The 21932-nt window shown below is 33.1% G+C and overlaps 1 protein-coding gene and 1 long non-coding RNA gene across 2 annotated transcripts in view; one reads left to right on the top strand and one right to left on the bottom strand.

The window, feature by feature from the left end:
• LOC143681507 (uncharacterized) overlaps positions 1-10063 on the bottom strand; it is a 127038-nt gene extending 116975 nt beyond the window's left edge. The window contains exons 1-3 of the long non-coding RNA XR_013174682.1: positions 9749-10063; positions 7586-7621; positions 3739-3869 (exon numbers count right to left, since the gene is read on the bottom strand). This is a non-coding gene — a long non-coding RNA (uncharacterized LOC143681507). The remainder of the gene's footprint in view (positions 1-3738; positions 3870-7585; positions 7622-9748) is intronic.
• Positions 1-20186, top strand: part of TM9SF2 (transmembrane 9 superfamily member 2) — a 98275-nt gene extending 78089 nt beyond the window's left edge. Inside the window, exons 10-17 of the mRNA XM_077158585.1 lie at positions 1428-1560; positions 4122-4241; positions 5865-5922; positions 9111-9270; positions 11192-11343; positions 12231-12342; positions 16426-16597; positions 19512-20186. Coding sequence (XP_077014700.1) covers positions 1428-1560; positions 4122-4241; positions 5865-5922; positions 9111-9270; positions 11192-11343; positions 12231-12342; positions 16426-16597; positions 19512-19579 — 975 coding nt within the window. The 3' untranslated portion in view covers positions 19580-20186. The remainder of the gene's footprint in view (positions 1-1427; positions 1561-4121; positions 4242-5864; positions 5923-9110; positions 9271-11191; positions 11344-12230; positions 12343-16425; positions 16598-19511) is intronic.
• The last annotated feature ends 1746 nt before the right edge of the window (positions 20187-21932 follow it).

Raw genomic sequence — 21932 nt, forward strand, 5'->3', positions numbered from 1 at the left:
CATGGCGAACATGGCATCATCTGCTAGCTTTCTTTCCTGGCTTGTTTCATGAAGCTCCCCAGGAGGCATTTTCCTTCTTCATCTCCAAAGGTTGCTGGTTCGTAGGCCTTCTGCTTTGTGGTGCTGCAGCATTTTCTGCTCTCTCCAAATCTTTCATTCTCCGAAATGTTTCTTCTTTTATAGGACTCCAGAAACTTCTCAAGACCCACCCAAATGGTTGGAGACATGTCATCACCTATTCCAGTTTAACAATCACTCTTGATTAAATCACATCTCCAGGGAGATGATCTGATTACAGTTTCAAACATAGAATACTGAATAGGGATTAGAAGAAGCGGCTTCCTTTACAAAATGGGATTAAGATTAAAACATGGCTTTTCTAGTGTCCATACGTCATTTCAAACCAGCACACATTTCAATCTACCAAATTTATTTTAACATTTATTCTCCCATTATTTCTTCATTTTTAATCCACGTTTTACTCATCTGTCCGTACCGTAGATAAAAGGAGCATCAGACACAAGGTTTTCACAATCACATAGTTACATTGTGAAAGCTATATCAGTGTACAGTCATCTTCAAGAAACATGGCTACTGGAACACAGCTCTATATTTTAAGGCACTTCCCTCCAGCCTCTCCAACATAACTTAACTAAAAAGGTGATATCTATATAATGTGTAAGAATAACCTTCAGGAAAAACCTTTTGACTCTGTTTGAAATCTCTCAGCCATTGACACTTTATTTTGTCTCATTTCTCACTTCCCCTTTTTGGTCTAGGTTTTCTCAATGCCTTGATGCTGAATCCCAGCTCATTCTAAGATTTCTGTCCCACATTGTCAGGAAGGTTTATACCCTGGGAGTCATGTCCCTCATAGAGAGGGAGAGGGTAGTGAGTTTGCTTGTCACCTTGACTGAGAGAAGCCACATCTGAGCAACAAGAGAGGTTCTCTGGGGGTGACTCTTAGGCCTAATTTTAAGTAAACTTAGCCTTAGCCTTTGCAGGAATAAGTTTCATATGAACAAACCCCATGATTGAGGGCTTGGCCTATTGTTTTGGTTGTCCCCACTGCTTGTGAGAATATCAGGAATTCTCCACATAGGGAAGTTGAATTTTTCCCCTTTCTTGTCATTCCCCCAAGGGGACTTTGAAAATACTTTTTTTTTTGTATTTCTTTTTAAAGTTTCTGAATAACTATAGGCACAGTACTTTAAAACATCTGAAGAAAGCCATATAAAACTCCATGAATCAAGTTTTATTACTTTAAATTTGAGATAGATACTAATTTTATAAGCTTTGGGTTTTTTTTTTTGTTGTTTCATTTTTAATTTTCTGTAACATATTCAACAGTGAATGAATATTCAAAACAACTCTAGTTGTTTTGGTGATACTACTTGAAAATTAAACTGATTTCCTTCCCTTTTTAGGAGGATGCCCAGGAAGAATTTGGCTGGAAGCTAGTTCATGGTGATATATTCCGTCCTCCAAGGAAAGGGATGCTGCTATCTGTCTTTCTTGGATCAGGGACACAGATTTTAATTATGACTTTTGTAACTCTATGTAAGTATTACATGAAAATTAAAATATAGAAAGTCCTTTTTCTGGATAATTATTTGTAAACCAGTTTTCTAAAGTGAGGTAGCTAGGCTACATTGTTCCTGAGTTCATTCAGCTCTCAAAATCTGAGTGCTTTGACTGTAAGCGACGTAAGGAAGGGTTAGCTTTGCCCAAAGACTGACTCCTCCTGTCTCCCTTTAGTTCCAAAGACACCAAGCCTTAGTTATGGTATCACTAAAACTGGAGATAATTAGGTCCTTAGAAACCATCTGTGTCTAAGTCAGTGTAGCTGGAACCAAGGTCACTCAGGTTAAATTTCTCCCAATCATCAGGGGAAGGAGCAGTATGATTAGAATTCCAAGACTTTTTTGTCTTCCTCTGAAGGAGGGGAAAAGAAGAGGGAGTGGGGCAGAAACCAGTTGTATATATCTCTTATCTTGGAAGAATGTAGGAAACAGTGTCTTCTTTCTCTAGCAGTGTTCTAGAAAGACTTTCCTACACCCCAAAAAAATCTTTTCTTCATACAACTTAAAATTCTTCAGAAGACTTATAACTTAATTTATCATTGGGACAATTTTTTTTTAAATAACCTCCCTTAGAGGTGAACAGTGGTTTTGAGACTACCTACTTACAATACATGAATTCCCCAGTCTTCCAGTTTTCCTAATTATAGGAGAAAAAAATGTTTATTAATAGAATATGCTCATTCTACATTAATTTTCTAATTGTTTCCTTTATTTATGCCTGTTCATGTGAACAGTAGCAAATGAATATTACTGGAAGAATTTAGAAGCAGCCAACTTTTTAATACTTTTTTAATGAATGTTTAAGAATATTAGTTCTTTTGTTTGATTACATATTTAATACATAATACTCTAGTCATTTTTTTTCTGTTAGTAAAATTGTTCCCACTTTTTATAATGGAATTGACCATATAAATGCTTTGCAGAGAGGATTATCACTTCTATACATCTGACAGCTGAATAAGTTTGGGAGTCACTGTTTCACACCTTAGGGCTCAAGTTGAAGGCTAGATCATATTTCTTTTTCTACCAACAACTTAAAGCAGATCAGCCTAAATGAGAAGGTACAACTTTTGGTGGGTAGGGCTAGAATTTTTGAGTATAATATATTGAAAAAGGTATGTCAGGAGATGGTGTCATAAAAGAGATTTTGACATAGCCAGAGGATAACGACAAGATAGTGGATAGCCAGAGAACCAACCAAGGTGGGCTTAGAGCAGAATGAATGCTTGAGGATAAAGTTCTGCATTAAAATTTTTTGGAAGGTAGTTCTGCTACCTTCTGGTCTTTGTTGGGGGCCATCTAGAAAGTGTACATGTAAGGAAGGAAGTTTCAGACAGCCTGAGACAGGAAACACTTTCCCTTAAATTCCTGCCTGAGACAGGAATTGTTTTCCTTAAATCCTAGAATCTGAGCTTTCTGTTTAAGAACAGTCCATATCTCGGACTTGGGAGCAAGTAGCGGAGATACCATAGGGGAGAAAGAGGAAGGATGGAGGTGCATCTCATCTGAAATTCTGAAAGGTCTTCTGAAGCTACCCTGATCTGTTTACAGTTGATTTTGAGTTTTTCCTGTTGTTCCTGAGTTGATGCTACTCAGAAGATGTGCTTGGATATGCACAATGGAGATTTTCTTGCTGCTGGGATTAGAAACTTGTTGAAAATATCTTACTAGCATTGTCATTCTGAGCAAGTTAAATTTTGAGTAGTTTAAAACTGGGACTCTCTGTAAGAGAGTACTTTTATTCTTACTAGTAGAAAGGGTTATGAAAGGAAAAACAAAGCTGACCAACTGAATAAGGGTAGGAGCCAGAATTTCCCTGAGTCATTGACCAGTATGTCCAGTAATTTGTTTTCAAAAATTTAATAATACTCTGAAATCTTTTTTCCCCTATTTTATTCGTTGATTAGATTCTGTCTTATGTCTTAGGTTTGAATGTTGTAGAGTTGTTTGCTTTTTGTTTTTTTACTCCAAAGAATATACAGTATTATTTTTACATGGAACAAAAATATAATTCATAGCAGAATATTTTTTGTTCATGTTCAAAATGACTTCCTTAGATTTATTTGTTCAAAAATGCTTATTCAATGAAATCAGCACATTTAGGTACTGCTTGTCATTACCCATACACTACTTTTACTTTTAAGTTTTGACTTACCAGGTTTGGTTGAACAACTTTGATTTGCTACATTCAATCACAAAAATACTTCATTTTATAGAATAATTTCAGATGTTCCAAAATATATCTTGAGTTTCAGAGAAGTTGAAAGCACTCACAGTCGGCCTCCCCTGATAAGGGAAAGTATGGGATCTTATTTCCTGACAAGAAGCTCCCAAAGTTGAGTTTGTCTTATAAATGATCATATTAATGCATAATAATGTATCATACAAATATTACTAAGATTCAGTATAGCTGCATGGTAGGATAGTGTATGATTTCTCATGAAATTGTGTCTCTTATTTGAAAAATACAACAGTTTTATCATTTTACAACACGGGAAACAGTAATGAAATTTACAATAACTTTTCATTGTTTTTTAGTTTTTGCTTGCCTGGGATTTTTGTCACCTGCCAATAGAGGGGCACTGATGACTTGTGCTGTAGTCTTATGGGTGCTGCTAGGAACTCCTGCAGGTTATGTTGCAGCCAGATTCTATAAGTGTAAGTAAAGAAGCATCCTGATTGCGTGTCAAATTAGTAATTTGATTTGCTATGTCAGTCATCAGTGGGTCTGAGCTTTGTGTCAGATAGTTAATGCTTTCTAAACAATATGCGTTATAGATGTGTATCATTATTTAAAAGAAGTCTGGGAAAAAAAAGGCTGGCTGGTGATGCCTTTGCAAGGTAAATGACTATCCTTAGATTTATTTGTTCAAAAATGCTTATTCAATTCAATCAGCGAATTTAGGTACTGTTTATCTACTACCCATACGCTACTTTTACTTTTGAGTTTTGACTTACCAGGTTTGGTTGAACAACTTTGATTTGCTACATTCAGTCACAAAATGTGACTGTGATTTTGTGATTCAGTCACAAAAATACTTCATTTTATAGAGTAATTTCAGATGTTTCGAAATATATTATTAGAATTATGATTAGAATATATTCAACCCAGAATTAACAGTTTCACAAGTCTTTTTATCAGTAATGCTGTGAATTCAAATTATGTATGTTTATTTATGTATTTAAGTATATGTTTGTATATATATTTAAAATTTTGTTACTTTCTTTTAGGGCAGGTGGTTCTTAAACTTGCTTATAAACTATGTTAAAACTTTTTTTAAAATCCAGCTATTCTTAGAGGCTGGAGGGAACTGCCTGAAAATGTAGAGCTGTACTCCTGTAGCCATGTTTCTTGAAGATGATTATATAATGATATAACTTTCACAGTGTGATTGTGTGATTGTGAAAAACCTGTGTCTGATTATCTACCTTATCAACAGACGAGTAAAACATATGGATTAAAAATAAATAAACAATAGGGGGGAAAAAGTCCAGCTATTCTTAGATCTCAGCCATTTTTATTTCCAACTTTTAAACTGGAAGAGCAGAGGAATACCTTCATTTTTTTCACTCTGTGTGCTTCATTAATTATTTGAATTTTAAATAATTTTTTAAAATGAAAAAAAAAATGCAGATTGGGGAAGGGCAAAGGAGCGTAAAAATGTTCATGAGCAAATTTGTTCTGTCAAGTAACCGTAACCCATCTACGCTTTTTAGTCACTATCTAACACACTAATCTCCCCTCCGTCACCACTTAGCAGAAACTATACTTGAATGCTAGAGGAGTCCTAAAGACTGAGATCTCCTATAAAATTTTAGTGTGTTACATTGTTTTTGTTTCAGGGGTGGGAGATACATTGCATGTCAAGCTTGGGGGCATCTAGTTTTACAGTAAATTCTGAAACTGACCATAGAAAAACCAGAATCTCTCGTGTGCTTTTTCTGTATGCAAACCTATTTATTGATAGTGGCTTAGAATTTAGTGAGTTTGCTTTATTTTGAGTTTAAAAATTAAGGAAAGAAAATAGTCTGGATGACTTTCCTCAGATATTAGACTTATTTTAAGCTGAGGCATATAACTCTAAAGCAGGAATTATCTAGGGCAGACCTCTGATGTACATCCCTGATTTGAATCATTTGATAAGGGAATATCATACATTTTCTAGGAATGGGCACCCAGTGCTGTCTGACAATTCTTTGAATACTTAACTAGGAATATGGTTATTTGGTTTGCTTTTAAGAAAAGTTTGTATATTATAACACTTCCGTTTTCTTCTGTAGCCTTCGGAGGTGAAAAGTGGAAAACAAATGTTTTATTAACATCATTTCTTTGTCCTGGGTAAGTGAATTTTTTTTATTACTTTCTTAATATAGTCATATTTTTGTCCCCAAATTTTTAGTCTCTTACATCTTTCTCTCTTTTTCTAAATCATGTAACTAAGGAAATGAATTTACTTTTTTAAAATAAATAAAAAGTGGGTATTTAATAAATATTTACCAAGTGATTACTACATACTTTATCTTGGAAATGTACCTTTTAGACATGAGAATTTTTTTATTCCTTTTCTTAAGCTATTTCATAGTCCATAATAGTCAGTCTTAATGTGTTGTAAGATTGCATTTAAAGCTTTTGCCCTTATCATAGAAAGGTGTGCTCATATGAACAAAGTTCAGGCACTCATACATGTTCCTATTTTTTATCAAAAGTATTACCACTTGTAGGGGAACATATTCCAGGGGTATGGAGGGGTGGGGGAGGAGGAAGGCAGTGACAACACCGTAACTATCTGGAGGTTACCTTCTGATACTAAGTATCTGATGAGTTTCTGGTCCTAAAAGTAGAAACTGTTTTTTCCCCCACAAGCCCCAAATTTCTGGTGTGCAGGAATTTCTCCTGTCAGCAGTGACAAGAGACAGTCAGAGGTTAAATCTAGAACCCCAGGACTTTCCACTTTGCAGGCCAGAATTGAAAGAGCTTTTTGACCAAAAGTCATCGACAATAGCCAGTTTATCCCAGTTTATACCTTGGGATAAACATTCTCTCAGATTATCACCTTTATTGAAGATGAACATTGTCTCAGCCATGTCATGTTCTATTCAAATTATTATGCTTTTCTCAAGACATATCCTTTGTCTTCTTTCCCCCTACTAGAGACTAAAGTGCCCATCCTTACCAAAACTGTCATTTTTTATTTCCTTCAGAATCTTATCTTTCAAGTATTCCCCCTAATCTCTGACATCTTCCATTTCTCCCTTTCTATATGTTTTGTTCACGTGTTTCTTCATCTTTAATTCCTATGACTATGCTTAGGTTTCCCAGATCCTAAAAAGACCTTCTCATAAGCATCTTCCCTTCTACTACTACTTCTTTGCCATCCCAAAAAATACCTTGAAAAAAATAGCCTGTAGTCCCTTATTCTCATTTTCTCAGCATACATTTACATTATAAACCCTTGTAATCTTATTTCCCATCACTTTACTGAAACATCTCTTTAAATGATGTCCCCATTTTTCAAATCTAGAAACCCTTTCTCTTTTTTCTCTACCTTTCTGCATTGTTTAAAAGTGGAATACGTTCTCCTTGAAACTCCTTCCTCGTTTGACTTTATGGGAATTACCCTATTCTGGTTATTCTTTTCTTCCCCTTGCACGGGCAAGTTATTCTTTTTAGTCTCAGATCAACTTTTTTCTGATTTTATATTCTTCATCCCACCCTTAAAAGTAAATGTTCACCAGCAGGAAGGTGAGGTAAGTAGAAAGAATGAGAGAGAGCCCTAGTATTCCAGGGACTAAGGAGAATGATGATATCCTAAGCCATTAAAGTACAAGATATTAAAAAGGGCTATGCTGTAAATGTGCTTATATTAGAGCCCCTGGAAATATAGGATCTCCTTCATAGAAATATAATGCGAGCCACATAATGTGATTTTAAATTTTCTGGTAGCCACATTTAAAAAGTAAAAAAGGGCAGTGCAAGGGTTGCTCAGTGGTAGAATTCTTACCTGTGATGTGGGAGACCCAAGTTTGTTTCCTGGAACCTGCACGTGGGAAAAAAAACAAAAAGTGAAATTAATTTTAGTAGTGTATTTTATTTAATGAATATATCCAAAATATTATCATTTTCAACCTGTAATCAGCAAAAATTAATAAGATTTTCTTTTTTTCTTTCTTTCTTTATTTCTAAATCTTTGAAATCTGATGTTTTGTACCTTTGGCACATGTCAGTTCAGGCCAACTATAATTCAAGTGTTCAATAGCCATTTATGACCAATGGCTACCATAGTCAACAGTGCAAACTTAGAACATACCGTACATAAAATTAAAGGGTGCTTTGATTTCTGACCAGTTGCTAATGTAAAGAATTCTTAAATGCAGTAAATTTTCATGTTTTGCAAGTGACTGATTTGTAATTGTTTCTCTGTAAGCTCTTGTAGGACAGAGACCATATTTCTGTTACTGTAGCTCTTGCACAGTGCCTTGCACATAGTGGGTGTTCAGCAAATATGTATTGAAAGAATATTTTTCTACAGGATGGTTTTTAGAGATATTAGAGTATGGTGGTGATTAAAAACTTGTGTTTGAATCTCATCTCTGCCAACTCTTATTTCTGCAACCTATACAAATTATTTAACCTTACTTAACATATTGTTTCATCTACTAAATGGGGTCAGTGATGATTCTTCTCTCAGAGTTACTAGATGATATTTATAAGGCATCTAGCAAATGTCATGGTAGAAGCCTGGCATCAGTACTGGTAAAAATAACTAATTTTTAAATCTTTTGCCTCTCAATTTAGGTTCATTTATAGGTGTTTTGCAATTGCTATCAGGTGACTTTGAGTTTAAGTACAACAGGAAGAAATAGATGGTCTTTCTGTAGGTCCATAAAAAAAAGCTTTGATGATTGAAAAGAATTATCCTTGAGCTTTCAGAGATGTCATTTACTTACCTCTGGCTTACAGAGAACAAGTTAACAATGATGTTTATATATTTTTTTCTCTGACTGGTTATTGAATCATTTTAAACTTAGATTAATAGCTTAATTATCTCCAGTGAAAAAATATTTTAGAAGTGTGAATTTATCTGTTCTTTCACTAGGCAGTTGGAGAAGTCACCCTGAGGAAAGCGTTTGCACTTTGTCATCTTTTTCTTATCTTTTATCTTTCAGTCTCTTTTCCTTCCTTCCTATATAAAATGGCTTATCCTGTAGAGCAGGGTATTATTCAGAATGTGAAAGAATATCACTTTGAATGCAGGGTGGAAGCTGGTTTAGTGGTGGGAAAGAGTGTTAGGAGACCAGCTACACTATTGCTATTGCTGAAGGCGAGAGGTGAGAACCATCTGATCTAATGCCAGAGGCAGAGAAAAAATAGAAAGGCAGGAACTGAAGGGGTTTTCCCAGAAAGCAGGTTTTCCTCTTCTTCATTTGAAATTTTATTTCAAATACCAATATTAATTGCGTATTATTATTATGGTATCATTTTGCTTCAAACTCTGATTTTACCCAAAAGCGTATTGTGTCTTTCAGGATTGTATTTGCTGACTTCTTTATAATGAATTTGATTCTCTGGGGAGAAGGATCTTCAGCAGCTATTCCGTTTGGAACATTGGTTGCCATATTGGCCCTTTGGTTCTGCATATCTGTGCCACTAACATTTATTGGTGCATACTTTGGTTTTAAGAAGAATGTAAGTTTATGGATGTTAACTTATTCAAATGAATTTCAGCTGTGGAAATTTAGCATATACCACCTTAAAAGATACAAGCATATCGTGTGCGATCTGGATTTCATAGAAATTGGTTGGATTCTTAGTTTGATTGCAATCATTCTTAAAATAATACTATTTGAGAGTGTGATGGAGAGGTTACAGAAATAAACTTAGATTTCAAAGTTTTATAATATAGTATGATACACATACATTGGAAAAGAAATGCTGATTTAACAATGAAAACAATTTTTGACATTGAAAATTATTTTATTTAGTTTTTTTAAACAACTATATTATATGTCTATTTTTTCTTATCAATAAGTGTTTTTCATTTATATTACTTAATCTAAGTAAGCCAAAACTGTGAATTAAGAAGTGAAGATGCAAGAAAAGTGACTGTAAAGTAGAAAGAGCATTTTTTTAATATGTAGTTTTGGAATAAATTTTTTACCCTTACCTGCTATTATTTGATTTTAAGGAGGGTTATAATCAAACTCAGTCCTCTCTCTTTTTTTCCTCTCTTCCTCTTTTTCCCTCCCCTCTGTCTGTCTTTCTTTACTTCTGCTGTCCCATTCTACCCCTCAGGCTAAGGGGAGAATGAGAATTTATCCTTCTTCCCCCATCAGTATCCTCTTCTGTGTACTCCTAGCTGTCCCTGATTCTTCTCTGAAAATACAAAGCCCACAAGATTAAAAGAAATAACACAGTATGCTTTGTGAGGGGGATACGGAATGCCCTGATAGAAACTATCATTACTTCATAATCTCCACTGTGCCTGCCACACCAGGCTACTAAGAGATTTTTCAATTCCTTGGTATTCTGTTTATGATTTTAAATATATATGTCATAAGTAGTAAAGTGACAGAGTTTGAAAAATATTTTAATTATATAATTTAAATAAGTATTTAAAATTCTAGAACTATGCCTGTTTAAAATTGGAAATATATGAGTATTTGTGAGAGAGATCATATGACTTGCAAAATCAAAAATGTTTATAATCTAGCACTTACAGAAAAAAAAGTTTACTGACCCCTGGGTTAGAAAACTAAATATTGTTAAAATTCAACTTGGATATATTTGATCTTTGGATTAAAAACACACCCCTTTAATAATTTGGATAAAAGGGGAAAATGTTCGGTTGTACAGACCAAAAAAAATTTTTTTGAAAATATAAAAATTGAAGAATAATGTCATGATTTTCTGCCTATATAAGTATATATCTACACATGAAATTATCTGCCCTATAGATTTTGTCAATGAAAATGATGTTTTAAACTTTGGTTTGTAACCACAAATTATATAGAGCTTTTTGAAGCTCTTTGCAGAAAAATTAATTTCTGTATCCATACATTTTTTGCTGAGAAGCTACATTCCAGTTGTTTTTATAATACCATTTAGTATGTTATAAAAGAATAATTGGGGTCATAAAGCTTCATTTAGCCATTCATTATCTTTTTTCATGTCTCAAGTCTTAGTAAAATTGAGCAATGTTAATAAAGTGATGTCACCCACTTCCAAATAAAAATACATTGACAAAATTTTCAGAACCATCTGTTTTATTAAAAGAATTTATTATTAAGAAGAAAAACCTAACTCTGTCTATTATTAACTATTATTTTCCAGGTACTATGTTAACATCTGTGTATTTCTTTCTTTGTCTACAGCCATTAGTTAGTAGGAAACAATGATAACTTGTTCTAGTAGACAGACTGAATACTGTATTTGTTGATGCCTGGTTCATTGCTTCTAAATACAAATTTCAGTTTGATGACTTAAGTAGATGCTTATTGCCATTAGTATCAGCATGAAAGCTGAGAAAAAGCAAACAAATGGTCTAGTACAAAGAATTTAAATAATGGATATATAGTTATGAATCTTTTACATTCTTTCTTTATTGAAGGCCATTGAACACCCTGTTAGAACCAATCAGATTCCACGTCAGATTCCTGAACAGTCATTCTACACAAAGCCATTGCCTGGTATTATTATGGGAGGAATTTTGCCTTTTGGATGCATCTTTATACAGCTTTTCTTCATTCTGAATAGTATTTGGTAAGCAAAGGACAAAGTCCTCTTTTATTCCTGTTGCCGTGATATATAATGTTAGCTTTCTCTTTTTGTTTATATGAATTACTGTTTGCATCTTATATGTGTAATTAGTCCTCCAGTCACCAGAAATCTTAAAGAGCTAAAGGTTATTTATCTTTTTCATGTGGGAAAAAGAATAATAGTAATAAAGTAATTAATTGAGGGCTTATTAATTCTTTCTCTTAATTCTTTTCACTCAATTCTCAGAACTCTGTGACATGGTTATTATCCCCATTTTACAGAAATGAAAATGAGGCTTTGGTGGTTAAGTAATTTGCCTGTGTCACACAGCTGCTTTATGACAGAAAATTAACCTAATGCTATCCAAACCCATATTCTCACAGAATATAACCTACAGCAGAGAGTAGATACTCTGAGTTCTTGATAAGAGGGAATTCAAGCAAGCATTGAAAGAGGGGTTGAGCCAGTTGACTTCGTAGTACTTTACAATCCCAAGATTTTTTCATTCTGTGATTTCTTGTTCTCATGGAAAAATTTGTAGTGTATTTTGAGCCACACTGTTAATCATATATAAGAAACCATATGTATCGAATGTAGTCTTTTCTTAGTTTGGCTCTGCCCCTCCATTAATTTTTTTCCATTAAATTTTTTATCAGATATATCTAAGCATATTTGAGTAAATAGGGGTTTCAGATTCTACCTGAGTAGGATGGTAAGATCCCAGGATATTGCCATATCCTTCCTTCCCCTGCCACGCTCCTAACCTCTATCACCAGTTAAACCTATTAGAATTTGTCTTGTTTGATGAATTTTAGGAGAAAAGCAAACGTTTCCCATTCTTTTACTATGTCAAAGAGAAAATAATTTCATCTTGATATGTTTGATTATAGGTCTCATCAGATGTATTACATGTTTGGCTTCCTTTTTCTGGTGTTTATCATTTTGGTTATTACATGTTCTGAAGCAACTATACTGCTTTGCTATTTCCACCTATGTGCAGAGGTATGTATTAGCAATATTCAGTTATATTAATTTGTAGACAGTATTTAAAATTTTGGCATAAGTTTGAACATTATTAATTGAAATATTTTCTGTAAGTATTTTATTATGATAAAATTTACCTGTATTCCTAAATCAAATGTAGGCCTTTATAGAGTTGAATTAAGATAGTATAGTATATTTATTTAGAACTTCTGTTAGGGACTTTAAAATGTTAATTTCCCAAGAATAGCACATTATAGATGGAGTTGTGCAGAATTTTCATTGTTGAGTTTTTGTCGTTGTTTTGTTTTGTTTTTGTTTTTCACATGGGCAGGCACTGGGAAGTGAACCTGGTCTCTGGCATGACAGGCAAGAATTCTGTCACTGAGCCACCATCACCCCATTGTTGAGTTTTTTAAATGTTTAACTTAATAATTAGCATTCTTTTTATAATGTAGATACTTCTAGACTGAAAATTTAGTTAAAATGAATGTTTTAAATGAAAAACTTCATTTAAAATTTTATTGATTACATTGCAACAAATTATATTCATAGCAACTTGCCAAAATGATGTCATCTCTATGTAATAGGTAGTATTGATTTTTAAAGATTTAGGTTGTATAAATCTTTTCTTTTATAGTTTTTTTTTCTTGAGATGAAATTCATGTAACATAAAGTTAACCATTTTAAAGTGAACAGTTCAGTGGCATAAATTTAATACTTTCACAGCACTGTGTAACCTCTACCTCTGTCTACTTCCAAAACATTTTTATCACTTCTGAATAAAACCATGTACCCATTAAGAAGTTACTCCCCGATTCCCAATCCCCCTCAGCCCTTGGCAATCCCCAGTCAGCTTTCTGTCACAATGGGTATACTTATTCTGTATATTTCATATAGATGGGAGCATGTAATATGTGACCTTTTGTGTTTGGCTTCTTTCATTTAGTATAGTGTTTTTTGTTTTTTTAATCCATCAAATTGCCCCTTTTTTATACTTTTTAAAATTTTTTTATTTTTTTAAAAAATAGAACAAACATTCTTATGATCATTCCTTTCTACATATATAATCAGTAATTCACAATATCGTCACATAGTTGCATATTCATCATCATGATCATTTCTTAGAACATTTGCGTCAATTCAAAAAAGGAAATAAAAAAACAGAAAAAAGTTCATACATACCATACTCCTTACCCCCCTCCCTTTCATTGATTAGTAGCATTTCAATCTCTATTTAACATTTGTTTCCCCTATTATTTATTTTTATTCCGTATGTTTTATTCATCTGTCAATAAGGTAGATAAAAGGAACATCTGACACAAGGTTTTCACAATCATACAGTTACATTGTGAAAGCTATATCATTATACAATTATCTTCAAGAAACATGGCTACTGGAACACAGCTCTACATTTTCAAGCAGTTCCCTCCAGCCTCACCATTACATTTTGACTAACAACGTGATACCTATTTAATGCGTAAAAATAACCTCCGGGATAACCTCTCAACTCTGTTTGGAATCTCTCAGCCATTGACATTTTATTTTATCCCTTTCGATCAAGAAGGTTTTCTCTATCCCTTGATGCCGAGTCTCGGCTCATTCTAGGATTTCTGTCCCACGTTGCCAGGAAGGTCCACATCCCTGGGAGTCATGTCCCACGTAGACAGGAGAGGGCAGTGAGTTTGCATGTTGTGTTGGCTGAAGAGAGGCCACATCTGAGCACCAAAAGGGATTCTCTGGGGGTGACTCTTAGGCCTAATTTTAAGTAGGCTTGACCTATCCTTTGTGAGGTTACGTTTCATATGAACAAACCCCAAGACTGGGGACTAAGCGTATTGCTTTGATTGTTAGTATAGTGTTTTTGAAGTTCATCTACATTATAGCATGTATCAGTACTTCATTCCTTTTTATGCCTGAATAATGTTACATTATATGTATATTCCATAATTTGCTTATCCATTCATCAGTTGATGGATATTTGGGCTTTTTTCCACCTTTTGACAATAGTAAATAGTGCTAGCATTATTATCAGTGTAAAGGTATTTGTTTGAGAACCTGTCTTCATTTCTTTTGGTTATCTCCTGAGGATTGGAATTACTAGATCCTGTGACAACTGTATATTTTACTTATTGAGGAACTAGTTAACTCTTTTGTACAGTGACTGAACCATTCTACATTCCAACCAGCAGTGTGGGTCCCAATATCTCTGCATCCTTACCAATACATCCTTGTCTGTTTTATTGATTATAGCCATCCTAGTGAGTGTGAGATACTGTCTCCCTGTGGTTTTAATTTGCATTTCCCTAATGACAAATAATGAGCATTTTATGTGCCTCTTGATCATTTCTATATCTTCTTTGGAGAAATGTCTGTTCAAACCCTTTGCCCATTTTTTAATTGGGTTTTTTGTCTTTTTGTTATTTGTCTTTTAGGGGTTCTTTGTGTATTCTGGATATTAAATTCTGATCAGATATGTACAGTTAGCAATTATTTTCTCCCATTCTGTAGGTTGTCTTTTTAGTTTTTTGATAATGTCCTTTAAGGAACAAAAGTTTTTAATTTTGGTTAAATTCAATTTATCTATTTTTTTTTCTTTTATTGCTCATGCTTTGGGTCGTATATCTAAGAATCCATCACCAAATCCAAAGATACCCCCCTGTGTTTTCTTCTGGGGGTTTTATGGTTTAAGCACTTATATTAGATTGTTGATCCCATTTTGAGTTAATTTTTGTATAATTAACGAAAACTGTGAGGTAGGCATCTAATTTCATTCTTTTGCCATGTGAATATCCAGTTTTCCCAGCACTGTTTGTTGAAAGTCTATTCTTTCCCCATTTAATATACTTGGTACCCTTGTCAAAAATCATTTGGCCATGATGTATTATAACATCTGTGTAAATGTAATAGAGGAATTAGTTTAGATTCTCAAATCTGTTTCATTTGTCTGTACTTCTATCCTTGTGCCAGTACCACACTGTTTTGATTACCATAACTTTTGTGGTAAGTTTTGAAGTCAAGAAATGAGAATCCTCCAATTTTGTTCTTTTTCTGCTAAGATGGTTTTGGCTATTTGGGACCCATATGCATTTTTCATTTCTGCAATAAAGGCCCCTGGAATTTTAGTAGGATTGCATTTGATCTGTAAATTGCTTTGGAGAGTATTACCATGTTAACAGTATTAAGTCTTCCAAATCATAAAACAGAGTATCTTTCCATTTATTTTATTTAGGTCTTCATTAATATCTTTCAACATTGTATTATAACTTTCAGTGTGCAAGTCTTTTACCTCCTTGGCTTAATTTATTCCTAGCATTTTTTTTTTTTTGGATGCTATTGTAAATGTAATTGTTTTCCTAATTTCTGTTTTTAATCCTTGCTGATGTAAAGTAACACAGCTGATTTTTGTGTGTTGGTCTTGTGTACTGTAACTATGCTGAATTCACTTTTTAGCTCTAGTAGTTTTTTTGTGGTCCTTTGGAATTTTCCTAAAATTGGTATGATTTTTCACGTTTCAAAAAGTTTGAGAGATAGTCCTATATTTTTTTCTTTTAGAAGATTTCCTGATAAAGCTGTAAGCCACTTTATATAAAACCAGGGAGAGCTGTTTTAATAACCTACCTTGTTTAAATTATATTAGTAATAACTGAGAATGAATTTCAACCACACCTTAATAGAATAATCTTCTTAAAATAGAGTTGATTGTACTTAAAATAAGTAATATCGATTTTGAACCCTGTAAGTAATTATTTCTATATGCTCCTCAAAGAAAGTAATCTTTCTTTGGGAAGCATAAATTTTGAAATGTAGCCTAATGCTTCATTATTCATAAACTATTTAGATTTTTCCACAGTTTATAAGATTTTTCCACAGATTTTAAACCAATTTTTAAGTGTCTGCACTAAAGATAGAAAGTGCTTCTTAGCCCCTTTAGTGAAGAGAGAGATATGCAAAGTTCAATAAGAGAAAGAAACTGGAATTGATAGCAAAAATTAGGTTTTGGAAGCTATTTCACTTAGCTGTCTTTGCTCAGTAACTTTACTCTGTGACCTGTTATCTATTATTTGGAAAGTAATTCTTGTTCTTTAATATTTTCTTTTCTAGGATTATCATTGGCAGTGGCGTTCCTTCCTTACCAGTGGCTTTACTGCAGTTTATTTCTTAATATATGCAGTACACTACTTCTTTTCAAAACTTCAAATCACAGGAACAGCGAGTACTATTTTGTACTTTGGTTACACTATGATAATGGTTTTGATCTTCTTTCTGTTTACAGGTAGGAATTGAAATGATTATTTTTAGTTAAATAACTTTTTAGTCAAATGATTATACATATTTTCCTTTTATGAAACCTGTGAAGGCTTCTACTACTTCAATGTCCCTGTATTTAGTCCTTATTACAACTAAGCACAGTTGGTCCACCCAGCCTGTGAGTTGAATATCAGTAAACTGCAGGTTATGAAATAGAAGGGAAGGCTAACAAGGGTTCATTGTTGGCTAAAAATGTAATGGATCTGAATCCCAGGGTTTCCCTTTTTTAACCTCTAAATGGAACACATAGTATTTCTTTTGCCCATTTCAGAAATAGGATAAAAAGCTATAGCCATCTAAGTTTAGAAGTAAGTAGAGATTGGGGAGGTGGAGGCTAGATGAGGTTGAGGATAAGGTATTATCAAGAACAGATAATTTTTTAAAAAGAAAGAAAGATAAGAATAGGGCACTCCTTATTGTAGAAGTTTTGAACTGAAAGTTTTTATCCCTACTTTAAACCTAATGGAATATAGTATATATTGTATTAGTATTTATTTATGTATATCTTCTCTGTTCAACTAGCTTTCTGTTTATGAGCCCTGTGAGTGCTTGGTAAATTATATGAAGTGATTGACTGAACTAAAAAAAGAAAATTGTTGAACTTTTGGGTCACAAAAAATTATTACACTAAATATGTATCTAAAATTTTACCTAAAATCAGCTTGCATACTATATGAGGAAATATAAGAGTCAAAAAGAAAAAAAAAACAATTCTTAAAGTTAAAACTGTTCTGATTTTTACTCTCCTTGTGACATTTAAGGGCGTGAGGTGGGGTCTTGATCTGCCGTTACTGCTATATCAGTGTCTAAAAGACTTCAGGCACTTATCTGATCTGTATTCTGGGTCATTGATCAGACATAATGGGGTGTGGGGGAAGAGGGGGTGAAGCATACTTTGGTGCTATATGATAGAATTATTTGAGTCCACAGCCACAAATCTTAGGAAATGGTCTGTACAACAGAAGTGGCCCAAGAAACAATGAATACTGCCTTTTGGTCATCTGTATCTGTGTCCATAAATGCATAAAAAATATTTAATTACTTGCCTATATACACACACAAAATAATGATCTTAGTGAATATCTGTTGTTTTTCTAGGTATATATGGTAAAGAAAATGATACTTAAACTTTATTGTTCTTGATTTTTAAGATGTCATATTTTCCCTCAGAGTAAAACAAATTTTGTTATCTAACTTCTGGTACCACATCAAATTGAATCAACCACTTAAGCTAATAAATTTTAGTATAATTTGGTTTGTCAGAAAGATAAGGGAATGTTGAGCCTTTAAATATATTGGATTTTTCTGAAGTGGAGTATGTCTCTATTTGCTTCAGAACTCCAAAATGACACCATTTTGTATAAAGTTAATCCATTTTCAAAACAAATGTTTCTATCACATAAGGAAAGTTTCCACTTTTAGTACATACACTATCTATCCCATATTAGAAACAAAATTAAGCGACTTAACTTTCTTAGGGTTGCAGAATGGCAATAAAATGTTTTTCTCATTAAAATATCTTCTGTCATCTTAAAATTCCTAAGCACAAACTTATTTAAATATATTCTCACCATTAGTTTTATGAAATTAACCACCAACTCTTTAAGGCCTTTAATAAAGCCTTTTCAGTTTCCAAAAGGTATGTTTGTCTCTCCTCTAAAACATTCACAGGCTCTTGCACATAGTAGGTATTTAGTGGGTGTTCAATGTGAAAGAATGTAATAAGTCTCCTGAATTAGACAATCTCCTTTAATATTTGTACTGTATATTACATTTGCAACAATTGTTTGGGGCTTTAATTATAAAATTTACACAGAGGATATGAATGTTATGTATTCTTCTATACATCTGCCTACCAAATTTTTCTGAAAAGATAATCTTGAAAAAAATGGTATCTATCAGTTTAATTTTAAATGTTAGGAAATTTCACAATTTTATATATATATATATCCTATTGCAAAATAGTCTCAGAATTCACTTATTAAATCTAAGCACAGTGTAGCATAAAAAGGAACCTCATTTGAAGTCATAAAAAATGTTCCATACTTATGTCTACTTGGCCATGAGACAGCTGCTTAATCTGTTTGTACCTTGTTTTTGCACATTCAAGATGTGTAATTTAGACTGGTGAAGTACCTGAAAATCAAGACATGTATTTTTTCATGAATTATCTCATTTACTGTTTACCCTAACAACCATGGAGGCAGCTAGGGCAGATAAATATATTTCTATTTAACAAGGTAAAGAAATGGACTTGGAGATGTCAGTTGACTTATCCAAGTTAGTAAATGACAGAGCTGGAACTGTAGTAGAGTTGGTATTCATTTCTCTGGTAACAAGAAGCCACTCATTTTTAGCTGTGATACATTTTTTGTTATTAGTCTAATTATATGACTTTTAACATTTTTAAAAATGTGTTATTTAATATTATTTTAATTCTTTAAAAACTGTTAACTTGCAAAAACTTTTGTTAGAAAATATTTTCATCTAATTATCCTATTTAGAGTTTTCATATCATACCTTGAAAAATGTTTAATAGAGATTTTCCATTTTGTGATAGGAAAATATCCTTAAATAGGACAGGAAAATTGATGTCATTTTCATTTCTAAATTTCAATATTTTACATCTAATTAGGAAAAATATGTTCTATAGAAAATTTGGGTAATTTTATTGCACAAACAGTTCTATCAATTTCTAAAAGAAATTTATTTTGACATGAATGTGTATTTTTCAGAGAAGTTTATAGACCTATGGTATATACTTGGTGGATAATAGTTTATAGTTCGTTTTTAGGGAACCAGCTATTTTAAGTTTGTATTTTTTGTAAATTATGAAACATTCTTTGAAAAATGGTTTATTTTTGTTTTTTCTTTTATAGGAACAATTGGCTTCTTTGCATGCTTTTGGTTTGTTACCAAAATATACAGTGTGGTGAAAGTTGACTGAAGAAAGCCCAGTGTGTCCAGTTAAAACAGAAATAAATTAAGTTCTTCATCAACAAAGACCTGTTTTTCTGACTACGTTGAGTTTTATCAGACTTATTGGCCTAGTATTCCTTCAGAAACAACGTAATTCTAAATACACCTCTTCCCATACACCTGTCTCCACAAAATGTGTTTTCACCACTAAAACATTTGTATTGTGATTTGATTAAGTATAATTTCCGTTGTTCTCAACAAAGAACATAAATTTGAATATTATGTGCATTTGTAAATACAATAGCTATAAAGTTTTCAGTACTTCAAATGGCAGAATAGAGGAGGCCATAATAAACAATACTGATGAAATGCAGGACAGTTCACTGTAAATAGAATTTTCTAGGCTTGGTAGGTGAAAAGAATTTTTTTTTATCATGGTAATTTGAAGGATGATTCCTATGATGTATTCATTGGATATGTGGCTTTAAAAAAAATCTTGTATTGGTTATAACTGTTCATATCTCCTTACTTTCCTGTGTTGACTTCATTATTCCCATGATATTGGCCTTTTAAACTATGTGCCTCTGAGTCTTTCAATTTATAAATTTGTTATCTTAATAAATATTGTAAAAACATCTTCAGTGCATGGTTACCTATTAATATATTGAAGGAGATTCTGTAAATACAAATGTATTTTCCAAGATTGTTTTTAAGTGCTTTATACTATTTTACCAGATTTTAACTGAATTTTGTTAATTTAACACTTTCTGAGTTTTGATCTGGATGACATTCCAGTCTTCTGGGCTTTGTAACAAATCTAAAATTTTTATTGATAGGCAGTAACAAAATATAGTCATGCATATCTAGCCAAATAATGAGGTAGGTGGGCCTTCTTACTACATTATCACTAAGAATTTTATACTTTTGACTTGCTTTTTCTGAACACAGCACTTTTAATTTTTTGAATCACTTTTTATAATTGATACATTGCAGTGGCTAGAAAGTCTTCATCTGTTCTTTATGATTACATTTTCTTAATTTGGATTTCACAATTTTATTTCTGAGAATTAAGAAATAAGTATTTCTGCTTCATATTCATTGACTAATAGAAATTCATTTATGTGGAATATAGAAATCAGGATGATTTCAGAGATGTTAATGTGCTTATATCTATGATAATATGCATTTGTAGTTTGGGAGCTGAATGCTTGCTGCTTATGAGAGCAAATCAGATACTGTCATTAAACTTACAACTAAAGCTACTAGCTGTTACATATTATGTTGCTGGGTTCTTACTGAATAATTTTATTTTGATAGCTTTTTTTTTTAATAACCAATGTAATTGCATACTGAAACCACTAGAGATATTATGTAAGGAGTTCTAGTTATTTTTACCCTTTCACACAGAGGATTTAAAATAGAAAAAGTCCTTTCAAATTTATTTCCTGTATCTCTTGCCGTGTATTTAATTCCATTAAGGTAACTTTGAGTTAGGCCAGTTGACTAAACAAAGGATTTTATTGAAATCCCTGATCTCCTGCACCAGGTTAGTTTTGTTAGTCTGATTAAGTTTCTTCAGATTTATTTTTCCTTCAGTGAACAATTGACCTGTATTTTTTGTCTTTATACTTTGAAGTAACCGTAATTGACGTTTAAACAACAGAAGCAATTGGGAAAATAAAGTAAAGGTATTAAAGGAAATGACTTAAAAAGAGAAAAATAGGAGAAAGAAAATGGTACAAAGGAAGGCAAGATAGGTGGTAAGAAGGGAAATGAAAAAAGTCAGCCTCTTTTCTCAGACTTTGATCATAACCGGCTTCAGGAATCAGTTGCCATGATTTGTTCAGGGTATTCTCCAGTGAAAAAGCACCCTGGCTAAATCATATTCAGGTGATTGGCTGGAATGTGTAGTTTTCCTTCCTTTGAATATACTCCCCGGGGGTGGGGGGGGAGGCAGTCGTGCTGCAGGGTGAAACATGGAAATTCGAGAACCCCAGGGAGAATTTTTTTCTATGAGCCATTTAACTGAAAATGGTGGTGAAAGAAAAGAACATACAAGTGAACACTGGGAGAGAAGTAGATTATTTTCCTGCCGAAGAAATATTAACAGGATTCATTCTTTGATGATTGAGTGTCTGCATGGGGTATTTCTAGAGATCTGTCCGAATTTGTAGTCCTAGTCCTGAACAGTTTTAAAGAAAATGGCCTTTTTTTTCAATCTGTTGTCCTTGCCCAAAACATCAAGAAGGTAGCCCAGGTTTTCATGCAGTACTGTGGATGCCGCGGGTCTCCCATGCTTCTTGTTCCACCTGTCTCTTCATCCCAAACTTATTTACAACTTAAATATTCTTCATTGGTTCTTAATTGGTTCCTCCTACGTA

This window comes from Tamandua tetradactyla, chromosome 4 (genome assembly GCF_023851605.1).
Source record: "Tamandua tetradactyla isolate mTamTet1 chromosome 4, mTamTet1.pri, whole genome shotgun sequence".
Lineage (NCBI taxonomy): Eukaryota > Metazoa > Chordata > Mammalia > Pilosa > Myrmecophagidae > Tamandua > Tamandua tetradactyla.